The 23,544-nt window shown below is 44.3% G+C and overlaps 1 protein-coding gene and 1 non-coding gene across 4 annotated transcripts in view; both read left to right on the forward strand.

Moving 5' to 3' along the window:
• Nucleotides 1–8,924: 8,924 nt before the first annotated feature.
• Nucleotides 8,925–23,544, forward strand: part of LOC109254038 (zinc finger protein 791-like) — a 42,559-nt gene continuing 27,939 nt past the window's right edge. The window contains exon 1 of one of the 3 annotated variants that reach the window (XM_053897063.1): nt 8,925–9,141. Coding sequence is in view for 1 of the 3 variants with exons in the window: in XM_019427587.2 (XP_019283132.1) it covers nt 9,139–9,141 (3 nt within the window). In the remaining 2 variants the exon portion in view is untranslated. The remainder of the gene's footprint in view (nt 9,142–23,544) is intronic. The other 2 variants (XM_019427587.2, XM_019427589.2) reach the window with 2 other exon arrangements.
• Nucleotides 12,722–12,794, forward strand: TRNAE-CUC (transfer RNA glutamic acid (anticodon CUC)). Its single transcript has one exon. It is a non-coding gene; the product is annotated as a tRNA-Glu (tRNA).

Genomic DNA, 23,544 nt, shown 5'->3' on the forward strand with positions numbered 1-23,544 from the left:
TGGAAAATCGGAGCCCCAGTCTCAGCTGGGGGCAGGGACTCTTTGAAAGACCAACCACAGTTGTAAGAGGCATTGACTAAATTCTCAGGTGTACGTTTTACACTGAAAGAAAATTTATTTTTAGGTCATCGTTTGAATGTATACTTAGAGAACCTTGATGTATAAAAGGCTAGAATACCCCTATAAGGTAATTCGGTTACTGTTTTAATTGATATAACAAGAAACAAGAAAAAGTTATGTAAACATGGGACGTTCTTGGAAAGTATTAATATGCTTAAGAGATTGGATTGCAAAACTCTTTTTTTAACTTAAAAAGTGCTTATTTTAATTTTTTTAATGTTTATTTATTTTTGAGAGAGAGAGAGAGTGTGAGCAGGGGAGGGGCGGAGAGAGAAAGAGACACAGAATCGCAAACAGGCTTCAGGCTCTGAGCTGTCAGCACAGAGCCAGACGTGGGGCTCGGGGCTCGCACTCACTAACCGCCAGACCATGACCTGAGCTGAAGTGGGAAGCTTAACCGACTGAGCCACCCAGGCGCCCCTAGAAAGCAAAACTCTTAATGCATATATCTACTTATTTGAACAACCTTAGGGTGGGCATTTCTTTTTTTAGAATCATTTTATTTTTACATACACCGAATATTTAAAATGTGCATGTTTGTCATTGTCCAGACAATAAAATTGGATGTGAGAATGAAAAAAATTAAAAAAAATCATTTTATGTTATTTTTTATCATGATAAATGTACTCTTTTATCCCTATCCCTTATTTACCCCATTCCTTCACCCATCTCACCTCTGATAATTATCAATTAATTCTTTATACTTAAGAGTCTGTTTCTTGGTTTGCTTCTCTCTCTCTCTCTCTCTCTTTCCCCTCTGCTTGTTTTGTCTGTTAAATTCCACATATGAATGAAATCATATGGTATTCGTCTTTCTCTGGCTGACTTATTTCACTTAGCATTATACTCTCGAGCTCCACCCATGTTGTTGCAAATGGCAATGTTTCATTCTTTTTTAATGGCTGAGTAATACTCCATTATAGATATAGATAGATATCACTTTTTGTTTACCCATTCATCTATCAATGGCTGCTTGGGCTAGTTCCATAGTTTTGCTATTTGAATAATGCTGCCTAAAGATAGGGGTGCTTTTACTCATTTGAATTAGTGTTTCTGTATTTTGGGGGGGTGAATACCCAATAGTGTGATTCCCGGGTCATAGGGTAGTTCTATTTTTAATTTTTTGAGGAACCTCCATACTGCTTTCCCCAGTCGCTGCACCAGTTTGCATTCCTACCAACCGCTCAAGAGGGTTCCTTTTTCTCCAAATTCTTCCCAACACTTGCTCTTTCTTGTGTCTTTGATTTTAGCCATTCTGACAGGTGTGAGGTGATATCTCATTGTAGTTTTGATTTGCATTTCCCTGATGATGAACGATGTTGAGCATCTTTTCATGTGTCTGTTGGCCACCTGAATGTCTTCTTAGGAGAAATGCCTGTTCATGTCTTTTGCTCATTTTTAATTGCATTATTTGGGGGGTATTGAGCTGTGGCAGTTCTTTATGTATTCTGCATACTAAAACTTTACCAGATATGTCGTTTACAAATCCCTTCTACTCAGTAGGCTGCCTTTTAATTCTGTTGTTTCTTTTGCTGTGCAGAAATTTTATTTTGTTGTAGTCCCAATAGCTTATTTTTGCTTTTATTTCCCTTGCCTCAGGAGACAAAACTAGAAATATGTTGCTATGGCTGATGTCAGAGAGATTACTGCTTATGCTCTCTTCAAGGATGTTTTTGGTTTCGGGTCTCACATTTAGGTCTTTAATACATTTTGAGCTTGTTTTTGTGTGTGGTGAAAGGAAGTGGTCCAGTTTCATTCTTTTGCATGTGGCTGTCCAGTTTTCCCAACACTGTCCCAACATTTGTTGAAGAGTTGAACAACTTTATTTAGATCCAATTCACATACTGTAACCATAGACCCCTTTAATTTTTACAACTCACCAGTTTCCAGTACCTACATAGATGCATGCAATCATCACCACAGTTCATTTCAAGACGTATTTATCTCTTAAAAAAAAAACTCTATACCCTTTACTTATCACTGTCCTATCTTCCTACTTAGCTCCTTCAAGTGCCAACCCTAGACAACCATTAACTTATTTCCTGTCTATGTAAAATTCCATATTTGTTGACTTTCATAGGAATGGGATTATATAATATGTCATCATTGTGTTTGACTTCAATCACTTGATATAATTTTCTCAGGGAATGCCGTGTTGCAGAATGTATCAATACTTCATTCTTTTTAAAAGTTGAGATACAATTGGGGTGCCTGGGTGGCTCAGTCAGTTAAGCGTCCAACTTCAGCTCAGGTCATGATCTCGCGGTCTATGAGTTTGAGCCCCACGTCGGGCTCTGTGCTGACAGCTCAGAGCCTGGAGCCTGTTTCGGATTCTGTGTCTCCTTCTCCCTCTGCCCCTTCCCTGCTCACACTCTGTCCCTCTCTCTCTCAAACATAAATAAACATCAAAAAAAATTTTTTTAATTGAGATACAATTGACTTATTATATTAGTGCCAGGCATACAACACAGTGATTTAATATTTGTGTATATTGAGAAATGACCACTACCAAAAAGTATAGTTAACATTCATCATCACGTGTGTAGTTACAATTATTGTCCTGCAATGAGAACATTTAAGATCTACTCTCTCACCAAATTTTAAATATATAATACAGTACTATGAACTATATTATAGTCACCATGCTGTACATTACACCCCCATGACTTATTTATTTTATAACAGGAAGTTAGTACCTTTTGACCACCTTTCCCCATTCTGTGTGCTCTTGGCCATTTGTAAATCTTTCTTGGAAAATATCTATGCACGTCCCTTGACTTTTCATTTTTAAAATTTTTTAGAGATTTTCATTCTTTTTTTTTTTTAAATGTGTTTAAGTTTATTTATTTATTTTGAGAGAGACAGAGACCGCTTAAGTGGGGGAGGGACAAAGAGAGAGGGAGAGAGAGAATCCCAAGCAGGCTCCCCATTGTCAGCACAGAGCCTGATGCAGGGCTCAAGCCCAAGAAATCATGAGATCAAGACTGAGCCACCCAGGCTCCCCAGAATTTATTTCTATGTAATCTCTACACCCAACATGGGGCTCAAATTCATGACCCTGAGATCAAGAGTTGCATGCTGTACCGATTGAGCCAGCCAGGTGTTCCTACATCCCTTGACTTTTTAAATGTAGATTATTTGAATTGTAGGATTTCTTTATGTATTCTTTTTTACTTTCAACATTTTATTTACGGGGGTGCCCGGGTGGCTCAGTCGGTTAAGCGTGCAACTCTTGATTTCAGCTCAGGTCATAACCTCACAGTCATGAGATTAAGCCCCATCTCGGGTCCTGCACTGGGTTGAAGCCTGCTTCAGATTCTCTCTCTCCACCCCTCTTCTGCTTGTGTTCTCTCTCAAATATTTTTAATGTAGATTTTACTGCAATTTTATTTTTTAATGTTTATTTTTTATTTTGAGAGAGAGAGAGAGAGCGTGCGTGAGTAGGGGGAAGAGGCAGAGAGAGAGGAGAGAGAGAGAATCCCAAGCAAGCTTTGTGCCATCAGCATAGAGCCCTACTCAGGGCTAGATCCCATGAACCTCAAGATCATGATCTGAGCCGAAACCAACAACAGTTGGACACTTAACCGACTGAGCCACCAAGGCACCCCGATATATTCTTAATACGAGTACTTTTCAGTTATATTATTTGCAAAAATTTCTTTCTGTGGATTCTGTGTTTAGTTACATTTTATCCATTACAAATTTTTTTTTTAACGTTTATTTAGTTTTTGAGAGAGAGACAGACAGAGTGTGAACAGAGGAAGGGCAGAAAGAGAGGAGACACAGAATCTAAAGCAGGCTCCGGGCTCTGAGCTGTCAGCACAGAGCCCCATGTGGGGCTCAAACTCACAAACTGTGCATGACCTGAGTGGAAGTCAGATGCTTAACCTCCCGAGCCACCCAGGCACCCCATTTTTTGTATCCATTTTTAAGTAGTTTACTAGTGTGAACTACCCTGTGAAACCAATCTCCAGAAATTGCAAATCATCTTGCAAAACTGAAACTGTATACATATTAAACAACAAATCCCCATTGTCCTGTGCCCCAAACCCCTGACAGCTACCATAATTTGCTCCGTCTCTATGAATTTGATTAGGCACTTCATCTAAGTGGAATAATACAGTTTTTCTGTCTTTTTTTTTTGCCTGGCATGTTTCGCCTAGCATAATGTCCTCAAGGTTCACCCATGCTGTAGCATGTGTCAGAATTTCATTTCTTTAAAAAAAATTTTTTTTAACATTTATTCATTTTTGAGAGACAGAGCAGGCGTGGGGGAGGGGCAGAGAAAGAAGAGACACAGAACCCGAAGCGGCTTCCAGGCTCTGAGCTGTCAGCACAGCTCTGAGCCATCGTCGCAGGGCTTGAACTCACAGACTGCAAGATCGTGACCTGAGCCAAAGTCAGATGCTTAACCGACCGAGCCACCCAGGCGCCCCCATTTCTTTTTAAAGCTGAATAATATTCTGCTTGTATGTGTATACCAAATTTTGTTGATCCATTCGTCTGTTGATGGACGCTTGGGTTTCTTCCACCTTAAGGCCACTGTAAATCATGCCCCTGTGAACACAGATGAACAAATATCTGTTTGAGTCCATATTTTGAATTCTTTTGGTTATCCACTCAAAGTGGAATTGTTGGATCATACAATAACACTCTGTAATTTTTTTAAAACTACCATACTGTTTTCCACAATGGCGGCATGCATTTATATTCCTACCAGAAGTGCATAAGTAGACGGGGTGCATGGGTGGTTCAGTTGGTTAAGCGTTGGACTTCAGCTCAGGTTGTGATCTCCTGGGTCACAAGTTTGAGCCCCACATAGGGCTCTTTGCTGAAGGCTCGGAGCCTAGAGTCTGCTTCAGTTTCTGTGTCTCCCTCTCTCTCTGCCCCTCCCTCACTTTCTTGTTTTCTCTCTCTCTCTCTCCCCCTCTCTCTCTCTCAAAACTAAACATTAAAAAAAAAAGAAAATGAAGAGAACACTTCACGCTCATTTTGTGAACTCACAAACCTGATCCAGCAATATGTAAAATTCTGTACCATGACCAAGTAGGATATATTCCAGGGATGAAAGCTTGGGTTAATATCTCAAAATCCATTAGTGTAATAATGAATGATATCAATAGAGTAAAATGCAAAATGGCAAGATCTCATTAGCCTCAGAGAAAATAAGTGGCAAAATGAAATATGCTTTTATGATTAAAGCACTCAGCATACCAGGAATAGAAGGAAATTACCTAGCCTCGTTATGAACATCTGTGAAAACCCCAAACTAAAATTATTTGTAGTGGTGAAAGACTGGATGCTTTCCCCTGAAGTAAGGAACAAAACAAGGATATCTGTTCTTGCCACTTATATCTGGGGGTGTACTGGCCATATTAGCCAAAGCTGTTATCCATAAAAAGACGAAACGCATTAAGATTGGTTAGGAAGATGTAATGGCATTTCTACCTCCCACTGAGATACCTTATCTTTAGAAAAGTCTAAAAAAAAAAAAAAAAAACAAAACAAAACAAAAAAAAAAAACATTAAAAAAAAACCTCCTAAAACTGATCACTGAGTTCAGCAAATTGCTTGGATACAAGATCAATATGTAAAAATCAATTGTAGTGTTATACACTTGTAAGGAACAATCTGATAATGAAATGAGGAAAGGCATTTACAATGAAATCAAAAGGAATAAAATATTTAGGGATAGTTTAGCACAAGAAGTACATAGTGAATACTCAAAAAGCTATAAAACGTGGGGGAAAGACATTAATAAACGTGTAAATAAATGGGAAAGTGGATCAGAATACTTAACATTTTGAAATGGCACTCGCCCCCAAAATGGTCTAGAGACTCAACACCATACCTGTCATGATCCCACTTCATTCCTTTATATAAATTGGCAACCTGGTTTTTAAAATTATATGGAGTTGCAAGGGAACCAGAATAACCAAAGCAGTCTCGAAAAAGAAAAGCAAAATGGTAGGGCTAACATTTCTTAAGGTCACAACTTTGAGAAATGCAGTAGTAATCAAGAGAGTGTGATACTGACATAAGGGTAGACCTATAGATCTGTGGAATAGATTTAGATTTGAGAAATAAACCTATACATCTATAGTCAACTGATTTCTTGTGTGTGGGGGTGGGGTGGGGTGGTGGAAGCCAAGAATAGGGCAAGAATATTCTTCTCATAAATTTGTGCTAAGCCAACTGGATAGCCGTAAGCAAAAGAAAGAGGTTTTATTCTTACAGGACGTCACATACAATACTTTACCAGAAAGGATAAAGACCTAAATGACAACAATAACACGCTTACATAAACATAGGAAACCATTCTAGACTTGTATTTGGCAAAGAATTTGTAGATAAGACACCGAGGGCAAGAATGGAAAAAAAACAATAGACTTCATCAAATTTGGACTTCATCAAATTAGGGACTTTTGTCCTTAACTGACACTATCAGGAAAATGAAAATACTCTTTGAAACCCTTGTTGTACTATTGCTGAGAATATAAAATCGTGTTGATGGTATATAAAACAACATGACAGTTCCTCAAAAAACTACAAAATGAATTATCCTCTGATCTACCAATTCTATTTTGGGAATTGAAGGAGAATTCAAAGCAGCGATTCAAACAGTCTTACTCAGGTCCTTGACCTGAGTCACATGCCTCTATGCCCCCTGGAGTTGCTTGGGACCACCATTATATGTTGTTGTTGTTGTTGAATTTTTTTTAATGTTTATTTATTTTTGAGAGTGAGACAGAGCATGAGTGGGGGAGGGGGAGAGAGGGAGGGAGACACAGAATCCAAGGCAGGCTCCAGGCTCTGAGCTGTCAGCACAGAGCCTGACATGGGGCTCAAACCCATGGACTGTGAGATCATGACCTGAGCTAAAGTCGGACGCTTAACGACTGAGCCACCCAGGCGTCCCAGGACCACCATTATATGCTATACGACACAAACCAACATCACTGAAACTCAATGTTTGCACAAAATCACTCAAACTCCGTGTTTATGTGGTAAGGAGGGAAGAAACTGTAATGCATATTTACTAGTTCGACCAGAAAATCCCAAATATCTATTCCTTTGGGGGGAAAGAAAGATGTCAACTAATTATTGTTTTCAAGGCAAGACATTGTTTTGCAAATAATCAGTCTTGCTTGGATACTTCCTCTCTGCCAGTCTAAGCAGATTTGAAATCACCCAAAATTAAAGAGCAGGCCTCAGAAACTTACAACGCACTCCCAGGGGAAGAAAAAGTGAAATCAAAATTATTAACAAATGGGATGTAATACTGGAATATCTTATTTTTTCTGAAACTTACCACTTTCTTACCTCCTTGGAAATATTTGGTGCTTTCTTTCAAGCTCTACTAATTAAATAAATTTTACCCTATTGGAAAAAGAGAAATGAGCGAGTACATCGTTTTAAGGTGCCCAAACCCAGCACGGGTCAGTGCCAACAGGACAGATCACCCAGAAATTTTCAAAGGGAAAACTCTACTAAAAGCCTTCACATAGGACGTTTGTGCCCAGGAAATATACTTAGCGGAGAGGCACGTGGGTTTTATACAGGATATTCCAGGTTGTTTTTCTGTGCAATTCAAACTTTGAGTCTGTTTGAAATACACCGTGGAGGACAAATAGTTGAAAATAATGTGAATCGGAGAGAGGAAGATGGCATTTGGTAACGCAGGAGTGATCTCAAAATTTAGGCATTTATTCCAGTTCTGAGATTGACTTCCCAATGTCACGGTAATTCTCACTACTGAGCTATATGCCTAAAATAGAAATTTTATAGAATGTGTATGCTACCACAATTAAAAGTATAAATTAAAAAAAAAAATTTTTAATGTTTATTTATTTTTGAGAGAGAGAGAGAGAGAGCAAGAGCGGGGGAGGAGCAGAGAGCGAGGGAGACACAGAATCCGAAGCAGGCTCGTCGGCACAGAGCCTCACGTGGGTCTTGACCTCATGAGCGGTGAGATCATGACTTGAGCCGAAGTTGGTCGCTTAACCGACTGGGCCACCCAGGCGCCCCTAAAAGTATAAATTTTAAAGCAAAAAAACTCAAACGCTTGAGAAGGCATGGAGTTCTCTAGCTGAAGTACCACATACACGCAGGTGGAGAAGGGATGGATAGAAGCCTCAATGCTGTCAACCGTTAAAGATCAACATGGAACCAGTCTGTATTGCATACGGTGAGGTCATTTTTTTAAAATGTATTTATTTATTTTGAGAGAGAGCTAGTGGGAGGGGGAGAGAGGGGGGGGAGAAAGAGAAAATCCCAAAATCCACACTGTCAGTGCAGTGTCACAGAGCTGACACCGATCTCAAACTCAGGAACCTCGAGATCATGACCTGAGCCAAGATCAAGAGTCTGATGCTTAACCGACTGAGCCACTAAGGCGCCCCGTGAGGTCATTTTTATTATTTTATTTTATTTGATTTTTTCCCCCGTGAGGTCATTTTTAAAGTGTTTTTGTAAACAAGGGTCACAGGTCCATGAGTGGTTTCGCAGCCTCATGTCAATGCCCCCGACCCAGGGAGGACCTCGGACCCTGTGTGTAAACCCCGCCTGGCCTGGCCCCTCTTCCTCTGAACAAGGGAGTCGCTCCACCGGAACGGACTCTGGACGCCTGTGTCCCCACGTTTACAAGGAGCTGCAGGAAGACGCCACGGTCCCCCTAGGGCCAGGACCAAGTTTTGTTTCAAAGCAAACGTCCCAGGAGGGGACAGGTTCGCGACCACCTAAGAGACTGGTTTTCGCAAGCAATCCGACCTTCTGCCCTGTTGTCACTCAGGAGCGGAGGGGCGGGTCCTTGCGAGCGGTCCAATCAGGGCCGCGGCAGGGGCAGGTGGGTGTGGCGACGCCCCGCAGCCCCCTGGAAGCTCGAGGCCTGGCTCCGGTTCGCTTCTCACCTGCGCTTAAAAGGTCCCAGGTGGCTCTGCTGCAGCGTTACTCGCGCAGTGACCTGCACCTGCCGCGGGAGCAGCGGGCGCGACGCCGGGCGACCCGAGAAGCCGGGAGATGGTGAGTGTGCGGGGCCGGGTGTGCCAGGACGGGGCGGAGTCCCCGAGTCCCCCGAGTCCCCGGGGGCGCCGCTCCGACCTCAGTCCCCCTCCACGCGCGGCCTGCGGGCTGTGCGGGCAGCCGGGACCCCGCGGCGTCCTGTCCCGTCACTGCGCGCGGCCGCGTCTCTCCCGATCCGTGCGGTGGCCACGGGGGGAGGGGGGGGAGTCGTCAGGGGACAGTCGTGACTCCGTCTCCGGGATTCGTACGCGGGAGGTGCTGTGGTCTGTGGGGTCCCCAGCCCTTCCTGTCTCCCCAGGGGCACCCGTTTTCTCCGGAGCGTTCCAGATGTTGGGGAAACAGAGTCTCAAATCCACGACCCTGTGCCCCAGCCTAGCTCTTCCTAAGGCCAGCAATAAATCCCTGACTTTCCAGATCCTACTCCGCCTCCCCAGACGCCAACTTCCCCTCTCCAGTTCACAGCCTCAGGATCAACTATGTGTCCTCCGGGGGGGCATTTCAAACTGACGCAGCGTACACATTATATGGATGGGCCATTTGAAACGCTTGTGATTTTTGTCTGGATGTTTTACACGAGAGGGAAGCAGACAGTAAGCACCTGGAGCTACGTTTTAGGAACTCCTGTGCCCCTCCCCCCAGGACCTTTCCTGGGCACAGGCAGGTTGCGCGAACTCCTTTGGGTGGGCGTTCTTCTCTGAGACTTTCCTGGGTGATCTGCCCTGTGGGCACTGCCCATCCCTAGGTTTGTCACCTTGATAACACTCAGGCACTTTTTTTTGGTTTCCAGTTTCAATTAAGTGTAAAATGTATTTAAGTGCTAGATTGAGAAAGACCATATTAAATATTTCCAAAGAGGGAAGACAAAGGTGAATTTCAGCTGTATATACATACGTATATACATATATATACACGTATATATGTGTGTGTGTGTGTATATATATATATATATATATATATATATACAATTTTAGTATCACATCGCATGTGTTGACATTTCTTGTTTCTCGTTTTTCTTCCCGAGACGTTGCAGTAATATTCTGAGGTCTGTTTTGTTGCCGTTTTTAAAATTTTTTTTTAAATGTTTATTTCTGAGACAGAGCATCAGTGGGGGAGGGGCAGAGAGAGAGGGAGACACAGAATCGGAAGCAGGCTCCAGGCTCTGAGCTGTCAGCTCAGAGCCCGACGCGGGGCTCGAACTCGCAAACCGTGAGATCATGGCCTGAGCCGAAGTCCGGGTTGCTTAACCTGCTGAGCCACCCAGGTGCCCCGCTGTTGTTTTTTTTTGTTGTTGTTGTTGTTGTTTTGTTTTTTTGGTGAGGGGGAAGGAGAGCAATTTCAACTATAATTCCAGCACTTTGAGCATTCAAGTCAGATTAATTGTTTATAGGACAATTTCTTGCCATGGAAGTAATGTTTACTATCCTTATTTTATGAAAGTAATAAATACTTATGGGTTTTCTTTTATTTAATTTTTTTTAAATGTTTATTTATTTTTGAGACAGAGACAGAGCATGGACGGGGGAGGGTCAGAGAGAGAGGGAGACACAGAATCTGAAACAGGCTCCAGGCTCCCAGCCGTCAGCACAGAGCCCGACGCGGGGCTCGAACTCACGGACCGTGAGATCATGACCTGAGCTGAAGTCAGACGCTCAACGTACTGAGCCACCCAGGTGCCCCTAGAAGGAGCCTTTATATGGAGAGAAGCTACAGAGCCTGGAAAGCTGGGGATGCTTGTGCACAAAGGGGTGGGGAGGAGATGCCCTTTCTAGGTAAGTGTGGATCCCTTGGTCCTGGGTCTAGACCCAGGTTGGAGTTTTGCATCCACATGTACGTGCACGGAGTGTCATTTGTTTGTATTGAGAAAGCCTGTGAAAGTCAGGAGGTCTGTGTCCGGGCTAGGGCTCGTGAATTTGGGAGTTCATTTGGGTAACAACCTGCAAGTGAATCCTGCTGAGAGTTTCCTCACTTGGAGAACAGCAGCCTTAGGGAGACAGGGGTTCCACTAGGCCCCGGGGGAGGGAGGGGGTTCAGGGGTCCCAGGGTTCATTCCTGTGGCTGCTCAGGTATCCTTCCTCCCCCCGTCCCACTCCCTACCTTAGCGGGGATCTTCCACCTCCAGGGATTCTATCTCCACTGGAAGTGTCTGGAGTGTGTTTGAAACTCTCTCGGGGCGCCTGGGTGGCTCAGTCGGTTGAGCGTCCGACTTCGGCTCAGGTCAGGATCTCGCGGTCCGTGAGTTCGAGCCCCGCGTCAGGCTCTGGGCTGATGGCTCGGAGCTTGGAGCCTGCTTCTGATTCTGTGTCTCCCTCTCTCTCTGCCCCTCCCCCGTTCATGCTCTGTCTCTCTCTGTCCCAAAAATAAATAAACGTTAAAAAAAAATTTTTTTTTAAAGAAACTCTCTGACTGTGACTTTCCTTCTGTCCTGTGAGGAGCTGGCTGCTCGTCTGTGCTGAGCTCAATATTTATGTTTCTTTTCTCCGGATTCCGTTAATGGATTGAGTATTGCAGTCCTTTGCTTCTGGTCTCCCTTAGCGCTTTAATTTTGCTCCCTGTGGGAGAAATAACATTTTTTTTTTTGTTAGTTTCTTGGGCTTGAAAATGTAAGTTGATTGAGAGAGATGATGGCAGTAAGACGGGAAAACTGCAGAACTAAATAGAACTTTTTGTTCCTTTTAGGCAAAGGTTTGAGATGAATGTGCTTGAGCTTCCCGGTACAATTTTTCGTTTTTACATCAGTGTTTACACATGGCCTTAGGGGACAGTGGCATTTAAAAGGGTAAAGGGGATGCCTGGGTGGCTCAGACTCTTGTTCGGCTCAGGTCATGATCTCACAGTTCATGGGATCGAGCCCTAGGTCATTGGGCTCTGCCCTGACAGCACAGAGCCTGCTTGGGATCATCTCTCTCTCTCTCTCTCTGCCCCTCTTCCCGCTTGCATGCGCTGTCTGTCTGTCTCTGTCCCCCTCTCGGTCTCCAAATAAATAAATAAAAGGGTAAAGAAAGTGAATTCTTATTTTAATTGATGTGAGGAAAGCTACTTATAGCTTATGTAAGTCTTTGAAAATCCAGTGCATTTAAGGACCTAAATTCCAACCCCTATCGCATTAGAAAATGCTACTTATTCCTGGAAATAACCCCAGTGTTGAACTAAGGGAAGGACAAACTATGATGCCACATGTCCTTCTACTTAGAGATTTAGGGGCGCCTGGGTGGCTCAGATGGTTAAGCGTCCCACTCTCGATTTTGACTCAGGTCATGATCTCCGGTTCGTGAGTTTGAGCCCTGAATCAGGCTCTGTGCTGACAGCGAGGAGCCTGCTTGAGATTCTCCCTCCCTCTCTCCCTCCCTCCCTCCCTCTCTCTCTCTCTCTCTCTCTCTCCCTCCCTCCCTCTCTCTCTCTCTCTCTCCCTCCCTCCCTCCCTCCCTCTCCCCCTCCCCCTCCCTCTCTCTCCCTCTCTCTCCCTCCCTCCCTCCCTCTCAAAATAAACACTTAAAAGAATTAAAAAGAAAAAGATTTGAAAATATTCATTTTTTTATGGTTTCACTTTTGTAACTGTGTTTAAAGGAATTCAATCTGGGGCACCTGGCTGGCTCAGCTGGTGGAGCGTGGGACTCTCGATCTCAAGGTTGTGGGTTCGAGCCCTATGTTGGGTATAGAGATTACTTAAAAATAAAACCTTTAAAAAAAAAAGGGAATTAAATCTTAGAATGGTTTCCTATGTACAAAAGTTAAAATTGAATAAAGACTGCTAACTAGTAAAACACAGTGTCTACCAACTTCTATTTTAAGTATATCCGTGAGATAGAAAGTTTAACATAAGAAAACTCACTGTCCAAACATCCTGCTCCCTTCCAGTGCTGTGACTCCAGCCATCTCCAAATACACACTGTCGATCATTTCATGAACTTCCTGTTGGTGTTAGTTTTTTATATAGAAATAAGCCATTTTTATATAGAAATAAGTAGAAATATTCTTCTTACCCATGTGTGTCCTTATAATCAGCCAGACTCCACATCTTTTCATGTTTGCTGACCGCTTACTCCTCACCACCCCCCCACCCTTTCCCTTATCTCCACCACTTGGACAAAGTGACAAGAAAGTCCAGAGGCTCAGGGTGCCTCGGTGGCGCGGTCAGTTGGGCGTCGGACTTCAGCTCAGGTCATGACCTCACGGCTCGTGGGTTCGAGCCCCGCGTCAGGCTCTGCGCTGACAGCTCGGAGCCTGGAGCCTGTTTCGGATTCTGGTCTCCCTCTGTCTTTGTCCCTCCCCTGCTCATGCTCTGTCTCTCTTTCTCTCTCACTCTCAAAAATAAATACACATAAAAAAAAAAAAAAGTCCAGAGGCTCCCTTATATGGCACTGGCCTCAGATTCCAAGCACACAAGTCCCTGTGTGCAAAACTCTTGCCCTGGCCCCACCCCCGACAAATATTCTTTGCTTGACCAAACTTGTGTCAGGCTCCTAAACCTTCTCGTAGGTCTATCTGGGTAGCTCCCTGTAAAATTCAGTTTTAGCAAGAACCCTGCTAGGTCAGCTGAACCAGAATCCTCCCCACCCCCTCCATGTCTGACCACCCTTGATAGCTGATCAAGTTCCTCCCCCTCCCCCCCCCCTTATCCCCCAGTTGAAAGTGATCACCCTGGCCTGTCTTCAGGAAGAATCCTGTTAGGTCGTTTTAGCCAGAACCCTCTTACCCCTGATTTTTCTGAGTCCTTTTCCATCCACTGACCTCCACCCTGTTCTCTGGCCATGAACTCCCACCTGCCCATGCTGTGTCCAGAGTTGAACCCCATCTCGTTTCTCATCCCCTGTGAAAATCCCATCACAGGTGTCTCTACACCCGTCACGATGGTTCTGAATGAAACCGTCTTAAACCCATCTGCTCTCCCATCTTTGACGAGTGCCGCTGAATGTTTTTTCACTAACCCCCCAGCCACAATGAAACCCCATTCCAGGCTCCTTTCCTGGCTTTCTGAAGCCAGTTCAGAGCTGCTTGAGAGACTGACCCTGTCCTCCCCTCCCCTGGATCTCAATTATGTGAGTCATGTGAGACCTAAGCCTTGTCCTACCCTCCTGGTGTATGGGGGCGGGCCTCAGTCTTAATACAGGAACCGCATATCTGCATGTGACCAGAACAGGTGGCCATGAGCAGCATGTCCAGACAAAACCACTGCCCGTGGGTCTGTGTTCTCTTACTCTGACTTGCTCACCTGCTCTGCTCCATGACAGTGGCATGTCCTGTAGGCTGCTAGGTCCTGGGGAGCTCATGTTGTATGCTGTGCTGCCCTGTCTTGGGGCAAGCCTACCAACCCGAAGTTCTCGATTCAACCGACCAGAGTTCTAGGATTCCTAGGCCTTTCAGAGCAAAATTGGGGCCCTCCTTACAGTGGTCCTGGGTTAATGTGTTTGCAGAGATTTATCTGTGCATCAGAAGGAAGCTGCGATAGAGGCAGAGTTGGCCCTGAGATATCCCCGGGGGGGGGGGGGGGGGGGAGAGGACTATGCAAGAGGAGGCCATATCAAGGGGTCACTCCTGAAACAGCTCCCATTTAAAAAGAGGAAGAGGTGGGTGCCTGGGTGGCTCAGTCGGTTCAGTGGTCCGACTCTTGATTTCAGCTCAGGTCATGATTTCACAGTTGTGGGGTTGAGCCCCGAGTCGATCTCTGAACGTGGAGCCTGCTTTGGATTCTCTTTCTGTCTGTCTGTCTCTCTGTTCGTTCTTGCACTCTCTCAATAAACTTTAAAAAGAAAAAGAGGAGAAGAGAGGAGAAAGGGAGTCAGTAGAATGTGGGGTAAGTCCTGACCCCACATGCCAGAGGACTCACCAGGATCTTAAACGCCTCTGCTGCTGCCTCCCTGTCCGTATTGCGGCAATGACTGTGGCCCACAAGGTTCTAGAGGACAATACCCCCGGCCTCACTGCGGCACAGCAAAGGTATCAGTTGAAACTGACTTAGGTCCGGGATCTTTAAAACCTATACAGCAACAAGTCGTCACAGGGGAGTTTCCTGATGGCACTGATTTGAGGCTCTCTGGAGGAAAAAATATACAAACATCAGGGTAGTCTCTTTCTCTGCCCTTCCCCCACTCGCACTCAAAAATACAAAACATTTTGGGGCACCTGGGTGGCTCGGTCAGTTAAGCGTCCGACTTCGGCTCAGGTCATGATCTCACAGTCCGTGGGTTCGAGCCCCGCGTCGGGCTCTGTGCTGACAGCTCAGAGCCTGGAGCCTGTTTCAGATTCTGTGTCTCCCTCTCTCTGTGACCCTCCCCCGTTCATGCTCTGTCTCTCTCTGTCTCAAAAATAAATAAACGTTAAAAAAAAAATTTTTTTAAAAATACAAAACATTTAAAAATTTTTTTAATTAAATAAAAACTAAAAAATAAATATCAGGGTAGAGAGCACCCTCCTTTCCCTAAAGTTCATCCAGTGACCAAAAAAACCCCAAAAAGCAAAATCGGGAAGGACAGGTGGGAAGGAACAAAAGAGAAAAATACTAAAAGGTCCACAATTTTACCAAATTGGAAATCCAAAATATGCTAAAGGAAGAATTTACACAACCAAAAAGATTGCAGGGCACTATATAAACCTTTTAAAAGACACAGGGTTTGGGGGCCTCTACAACACAGATTCCGAATTAATTTTGCCAACTGCTTCAATGCATTAAGTCCAAAACCTTCATGCAAATGATACTAAGGCTCAAATTCTATCCCAGAAAATTTAAGCAAGTTACCCCTGATAATGTAGGGGAGTTCCTGAGTATAAAATAGGGGGCAAATAGATATATCTCACCTTAACCCTTTCCTCAGTTTCTTGCCAGGTACATAGTTCTGGAAGAGGCGACGTTTCTACCTTCAGTATGATGTTAGCTGTGCATTTGTCATCTATGGCTTTTACGCTATTGAGGTACATTCTTTTTTTTTTTTTTTAAGTTTCTTTATTTATTTTGAGATAGAGATGTCCAAGTGGGGTAGGGGCAGAGAGACAGAGAGGGAGAGAGAGAATCCCAAGCAGGCCCATGCAGGACCTGATCTCACGACCCTGAGATCCCACTGAGCCACCTAGGTGCCCCGAGGTACATTCTTTCTCTACCTAATTTGTTTCATTGCATCATTAAAGGATGTTGGATGTTGTCAAATGCCTCTCCTGCACCTTCTGAGATGATCACATGACTTTTATCTTTCATCTTGTTAATTGGGTACAGCACATGTATTGATTTGCATCTGTTGAACCATCCTTGCATACCAGGGATAAATCCACTTGATCAAGTTGTGTAAGCCTTTTAGTGTGCTGTTGAATTTAATGTACTAGTATTTTGTAAAGGATTTTTAAAATTTTTTTAATGTTTATTTATTTTTGAGAGAGAGAGAGAGAGACAGAGCACAAGCAGGGGAGTGGCAGAGAGAGAGGGAGACAGAGAATCCAAAGCAGGCTCCAGGCTCTGAGCCATCAGCACAGAGCCCTACATGGGGCTTGAACTCACAAACCATGAGATCATGACCTAAGTCAGAGTCAGATGCTTAACCAACTGAGCCGTCCAGAAGCCCCTTATAGAGGAATTTTGCACCTATGTTTCCCAGGGATATTGGCTTGTCATTTTCTTTGAAAAAAATTTTTTTTAACATTTTATTTTTGAGAGATAGAAAGACACAGAGTGTGAGCAGGGGAGGGACAGAGAGAGGGGGAGACACAGAATCTGAAGCAGGCTCCAGGCTCTGAGCTGTCAGCACAGAGCCTGACGCGGGGCTCAAACTCACAAACTGCAAGATCATGACCTGAGCCGAAGTCAGTCACCCAACTAGCTGAGCCACCCAGGCGCCCCTTAATTTTCTTTCCTTGGAGTGTCCTCGTCTGACTTTGTTATCTATGTAATGCTGGCCTCAGACACCTGGGTGGCTCAGTCGGTTAAGCATTGATGGTACAGAGCCTGCTTGTGATTCTCTCTTTCCCTCTGTCTCTGCCCCTCCCCCTCTCACACTATCGCTGTCTGTCTCAAAATAAATACACTTTTAAAAACTTTATTAGGGGAGCCTGGGTGGCTCTGTCGGTTAAGTGTCCGACTTAGGCTCAGGTTATGATCTCACAGTTCGTGAGTTCGAGCCCCGCATCAGGCTCTGTGCTGACAGCTGGGAGCCTGGAGCCTGCTTAGGATTCTATGTCTCCCTCTCTCTCTGCCTCTCCGCCACTCATGCTCTGTCTACCCTTTCTCTCCAAAATAAATAAACATTAAAAAAATTAAAAAAAAAAAACTTTAATAACGGGCACCTGGGTGGCTCAGTCGGTTAAGCATCCGACTTCAGCTCAGGTCATGATCTCGCACTTCACGAGTTTGAGCCCCACATTGGGCTCTGTGCTGACAGCTCAGACCCTGGAGCCTGCTTCAGATTCTGTGTTTCTGTCTCTCTCTCTCTGCCCCTCTCCTGCTCACACTCTGTCTTGCTCTTTGTCAAAAATAAATTTTAAAAAATATATTTAAAAAAAACTTAAATATAATGCTGGCCTCATAAAATGATTTTGGAAGTATTTCCTCCTTTCTAATTTGTTGCAAGAGTTTGAGAAGAGTTAGTATGAATTTTTAACTTTTTTTTTGAGAGAGAGAGAGAGACAGAGCATTTGTAAGGGAGGGACAGGGAGAGAAGGAGACACAGACTCTGAAGCAGGCTCCAGGCTCTGAGCTGTCAACACAGAGCCCGACGTGGGGCTCAAACTCTCCAACCGCCAGATCACGACCTGAGCCGAAGTCGGACGCTCAACTGACTGAGCCACCCAGGTGCCTCTCCAGCCATTATTTCTTTAAGCGTTCTGCCATTCTCTCTTCTTCTGGAATTTCCGTTATGTGCGCATTGTTTATTTTACAGGTGTCCCCTAAGTCTCCTAACCTTTCTTCACTCCTTTTTGTTCATTTTTCTTTTCTTCTCCTTCATCTGTATGATTTCTAATGACTGGTCTTCAAGTTCACAGATTCTTTCATCGTATTCATCGAGTCAGCTCTTGAGCCTCTCTGTTTGCATTTCTTTTTTTTTTCATTTCACTTTTCCTTCAGTGCTGGAATTTCTATTTGGGTTCTTTATGATTTCTCCTATCTGCCATACTTCTTGCTTTGTTCATGTATTGTTTTCTTGATTTCATGGAGTTGTCTGTAGAGGCCGCTTTTGGACAACAGGCTCGTGCAATGGAACCATGATCAAGGCAGAAGAGCCCAAAGTGACCCCAACCCCCCTGGCTGAATGCAGACGGGCCCGTCAGGCCACCTGTCTCAAAATATCCATAGGCCCTAACTGACCAATGGGCTACTTAGCTCTAGGCACAGTTACCAAAGAAGGGAAAATTCCATATGTCACTATACCCCCTTACCTTCCCTCTCTAACAACAGCCCCCCGTTCACAGCCTCCTTTGCTGTCCTGCCTGCTGCTCCCTTGCAGTGTATTCGATAAACTTCTTCATTCTGCCTCGGGTGAATCCTTTCAACTGTCCACACCACTGGCTTCCACCCGATTGTCACCCCACGCTTGGGGGTCCCCATCTGATCGAGAGAGACCCCACATGGTCTATCTGGGCTCTTGTGAAGCTGTCTGAGCTTTCTTGGAACAATTATATCAGGAAACTTGCAGATCTCTATTTCTATTGGATAGGTTAGTAGAAAATTGTTGTGTTCCTTTGTTGGCATCATTTTTCCTTGGGGTGTGTGTTTGTGTGTGTGTATGTGTGTGTGTGTGTGTGTGTGTGGTTCCTTGAATTCCTTGAAGTCTCACGTTGGTGTCTCTGCATGTGAGGAAGTAGCCACTTTCTCCAGTCTTTACTAACTCACTTTGGGAGAGAAACACCGTCACCAGTCAGCCCAGCTAGGGATTCTGAGGCTCTCTCAGATCTTTTCTACTGATGTACCTGCTTCATACCTCCAGCCCCCTCATTAGGGGTAATTCTGAAGATTATACACCTTCTTTTGATCCCTCAAAGCCAGGCCAGGTGCTGAGAGCTTCCTTTTTGTTTCCCCTGGGGTGGTACCCTGAAATGCTCAAGTTTGTGCATTCTTTTCTCTTTTTTTCAAAGTTTTTTTTTTTTTTTTTAATTTAAACGATCTCTGTACCCAATGTGGGGCTCGAACTCGCAATCCTGAGATCAAGAACTGCATGCTCTACCAACTGAGCCAGCCAGGTGCTCCTGTGCACCTTTTTCTAATCCCACTGAGTTGAGCCCTCTGAATGCATGTGCTTACAAGACATTAAGAGGCTTGTACTCACTGTCTGGGCTACAAGGGAGCGGATCGTATGGGTGGGAGTGAGGCGTATGGAGTATTGAGCGTGCCCATGGGCCATTTGGGAGTGTCCACGGGCATTGCCTCCGAAGTGGCTGAAATGCAAGCATCCAGGTCGAATATGCAAGCACTTAGTAGGATCCGCAGCCATCTGTTGAGTTCCAAGCTCTGGTTGCCTTAGGTCTTTCCAAGTCCTTCCCTGCTCCCAGCCTTCCAGCCACTCAGCTGTGTTGATATCCTCAGTATTTTCGGTGAGACAGGAAAGTGGCGAGCCTTCTGAACAGCATCCCACACCACCGGGGGAACCAAAGTGCTCTCTTACAACGTTTCACTTTCCCCATGGGGGGAATTATGGGCCAACACCGTCTCTCTTGGGAAGGAGCTGTGCTGCCTTTGGGGAGAAGGTGGCACAGGTAAAATAAAACCACTCTTCTTACCCCCTCATGGGGTCTATTCTCAGAGTTTTTGCTCCTTTGGGGTGCGTGAACTGGACCACTGGAAATTTCCACAGAGGTACTCTCATCATTGGGTGGCTTTCAAAATCGGTGCCTGGTGGGGATATGACATATGGGGATAAGAGCAAAATCGGTGCTCTTATTGACCCATATGATATTTGGGTGTGTGGAGATTTCCCAACCATTGTTCTATTACTGATTTCCAAGTTAATATAATTTTGGTTTACAAGCATAATTTGCTCGCTCTTTCTTTCTTTCTTTCTTTTCTTTTTTCTTTCTTTTCTCTTTCTTCCTTCCTTCCTTCCTTCCTTCCTTCCTTCCTTCCTTCCTTCCTTCCTTTCTTCCTTTCTTCCTTTTCTCTCTGAGTTTGTTAGGGTGTGTTTTATGGCCCAGAATGTGGTCTGGTTGTGGCCCAGAATGAGGTCCACATGAACCTCAGAAGAATATTCATTGTGCTGTGTTTGGATGAGGTGTTGCATAGGTGTCAATGAAAGCCACTTGTCTGATGGTGATAACAGTGTCCTTCATTATCTCTGCCTGTTGGACCTGCTAATTACTGATGGGGGCTGGTGTAGTAACGGGTTCAATTATTTCTTCTTAGAGTTCTTTCAGTTTTTGCCTCATGTGTTTTGCCCCACTGTTACACACATACCCTTGAAGGAGTGCTGTGTCTTCTTGGAGACTTGACCCCTTTATCATCATGTGATGCTCCAAAGGTAACATACCTATACCAGCTTTCTTGTGTTCAGTGTTGGCATGCCATGGTATATCTTTTCCCATCTCTTACTTTTAATCTACGTGAATCTTTGTATGTAAAGCGTGACCCTTGTAGACAACATGTAATTGTTATTTTGTTATCCACTGAGACAGTTTTTGTCTTTCCCTTGTATTTAGACCGCTAATGTTTAAGAAGATTGTTTGATTAAAATCTAGGGGCACTGGGATGACTCAGTTGATGGAGCATCCGACTTTGGCTCAGGTTATGATCTCGCGGTTCACGAGTTCAAGCCCCGCGTCGGGCTCTGCGCGGACAGCTCGGAGCCTGGAGCCTGCTTCGGATTCTGTGTCTCCTTCTGTCTCTGCCCCTCCCTCACCTGTGCTCTCTTTGTCTCTCAAAAATAAATAAGCATTAAAAAAACCTATATATTTTATTGTTTCCCGTTTGCTGCCTTTGTTCTTTCTTTGTTTTCTACTTTCTTCTTCCTTCTCTGCCTTTTATTGAACATTTTACCACATTTCATTTCTTCCGCTCTCCCAGCATATCATTATACCTTCTTTAGTTGTTAGGCTCGAGTTTTGATATGTATTTACAGCTAACCCAAGCCCTGTCTGAAGCAACACTATACCACTCTCTGGATGAGGAAGTACCTCATAACAGAGTATTTCCAATTCTTCCCTCCCTCTCCCTTGTGACATTGCTGTCATTCATTTTTGTTTATAAGGTCTATGCACTGAAAACATCGCTATTATGGCTTTGAACAAAGTGTTATTTGTCAGATTAAATACAAATAGCAAAAGCACGTCCTTGTATTTTACCTTTACTGATTCCTTCTCTAACATTCTCCCTTTCTTTATTATTACCTTCTTCCCGATGAGTTTCTTTTTTCTTAATTTTTTTAATGTTTATTTATTTTTGAGAAAGCGTGCAAGCAGGGGAGGGGCAGAGAGAAAGGGAGACACAAAATCCAAAGCAGACTGCAGGCTCTGAGCGGTCAGCGCAGAACCCGATGTGGGGCTCGAACCCACGGACCGTGAGACCAGGACCTGAGCCGAAGTCGGACGCTCAACCGACAGAGCCACCCAGGCGCCCCAACATGGTTTCTGAAAAGAAGTCAGATTTAATTCTTTTCTTTCTTTCTATATAATTAAGGTTTTCTCCCCCTAGTTTCTTTCAAGTTTTTCTCTTTGCCTTTTCCCCTCAACTTTGAATATGACATTTCTAGGTGTGCATTTCTAGGTTTTTATCCTCTTTGGTGATCCCTGGGCTTCCTGGATCTGTAGTTTGGTGTCTAACATTAATTGGGTACTATTGTTTGACTTCTGGCTCCTGTTCCTTTCTGGTTTTCTTCTCCTTCATGTATTCCAATTATGTTTATGTTACACCTTGTATAATTGTCCCACATTTCTTAGATTTGTTTTGTGTTTTTCGTTTATTCTCTTTGCATTTCAGTTTTGGAAATTCTATTGACATTTCTTCAAGCCCACTGAATCCTTCCTCACATACCTCCACTGTATTCAAAAGGCCCCCTGGGGCGCCTGGGTGGCTCGGTCGGTTAAGCGTCCGACTTCGGCTCAGGTCATGATCTCATGGTCCGTGAGTTCGAGCCCCACGTCGGGCTCTGTGCTGACAGCTCAGAGCCTGGAGCCTGTTTCGGATTCTGTTTCTCCCTCTCTCTCTGCCCCTCCCCTGTTCATGCTCTGTCTCTCTCTGTCTCAAAAATAAATGAATGTTAAAAAAAATTAAAAAAAAAATATTTAAAAGGCCCCCAAAGGAATTCTTCATTTTTCATCTATTGTTTTGGTTGTTGTTGTTGTTGTTGTTTTTCATTTCATGCATATTTCTTTTGGTTTTTTCTTAGTTTTCATCTCTGAGTAGAGTATCTATGGGGTGCCTGGGTGGTTCATTCAGTTGAGTGTCCGACTTCGGCTCAGGTCATGATCTTGTGGTTTGTGAGTTTGGGCGCCCATCAGGCTCTGTGCTGACAGCTTGGAGCCTGCAGCCTGCTTCGAATTCTGTGTCTACCTCTCTCTCTGCCCCTCCCCTGCTCATGCTCTGTCTCTCAATAATAAACGTTAAAAAAAAGTCTTTAAAATTTTTTAAGAATAAAAAAAAAGATTATCTACTTATCTGTTCTTGCATGTTATCCACTGTTTCTTATTAAAACACTTAGCATATTTTTTGTTAACTTTTTTAGAAAATTTTTAACATTTATTCATTTTTAAGAGACAGAGCGTGAGCTGGGGAGAGGCAGGGAGAGAAGGAGTCACAGGATCTGAAGCAGGCTCCAGGCTCTGAGCTGTCAGCACAGAGCCTGATGCAGGGCTCGAACTCATGAACCATGAGTTCATGATCTGGGCCGAAGTCAGACACTTAACCTACTGAGCCACCCAGGCACCCCTGATTTTTCTAATTAATTAATTAATTTTTTAATTTAAATTTTTAATGTTTATTTTTGAGAGAGAGAGAGACAGAGCATGAGTGGGGGAGAGGCAGAGAGAGAGGGAGACACCACATCCGAAGCAGGCTCCAGGCTCTGAACTGTCAGCACAGAACCTGATGCAGGGCTCAAACTCATGAGCTGTGAGATCATGACTTGAGCCAAAGCCAGATGCTTAACCAACGGAGCCACCCAGGCGCCCCTTCATTTATTTTTTGAGAGACAGAGCTAGCAGGGGAGGGGCGGGGGGGGGGGGGGAGAGAGAATCCCAAGTAGGCTCTACCCTGTCAGCACAGGGCCCGATGCAGGGCTCGAACTCGCGAACCATGAAATCATGACCTGAGCCAAAACCAAGAGTCGGACACTGAACTGATCGAACCACCCAGTCACCCCAAAAGTGCTTAGCATATTAATCATGGTTGCTTTATGTCTCTGGTCTAATAATTGTAACATATCTGCTACATCTGAGTCGAGTTCTTTTACTTGTATAACCTCCTCAAACTGTGTATTTTGATAATGTTGTTGCTGTTGTTGT

Source organism: Panthera pardus, unplaced genomic scaffold (genome assembly GCF_024362965.1).
Source record: "Panthera pardus isolate Hobbes unplaced genomic scaffold, ASM2436296v1 HiC_scaffold_8, whole genome shotgun sequence".
Lineage (NCBI taxonomy): Eukaryota > Metazoa > Chordata > Mammalia > Carnivora > Felidae > Panthera > Panthera pardus.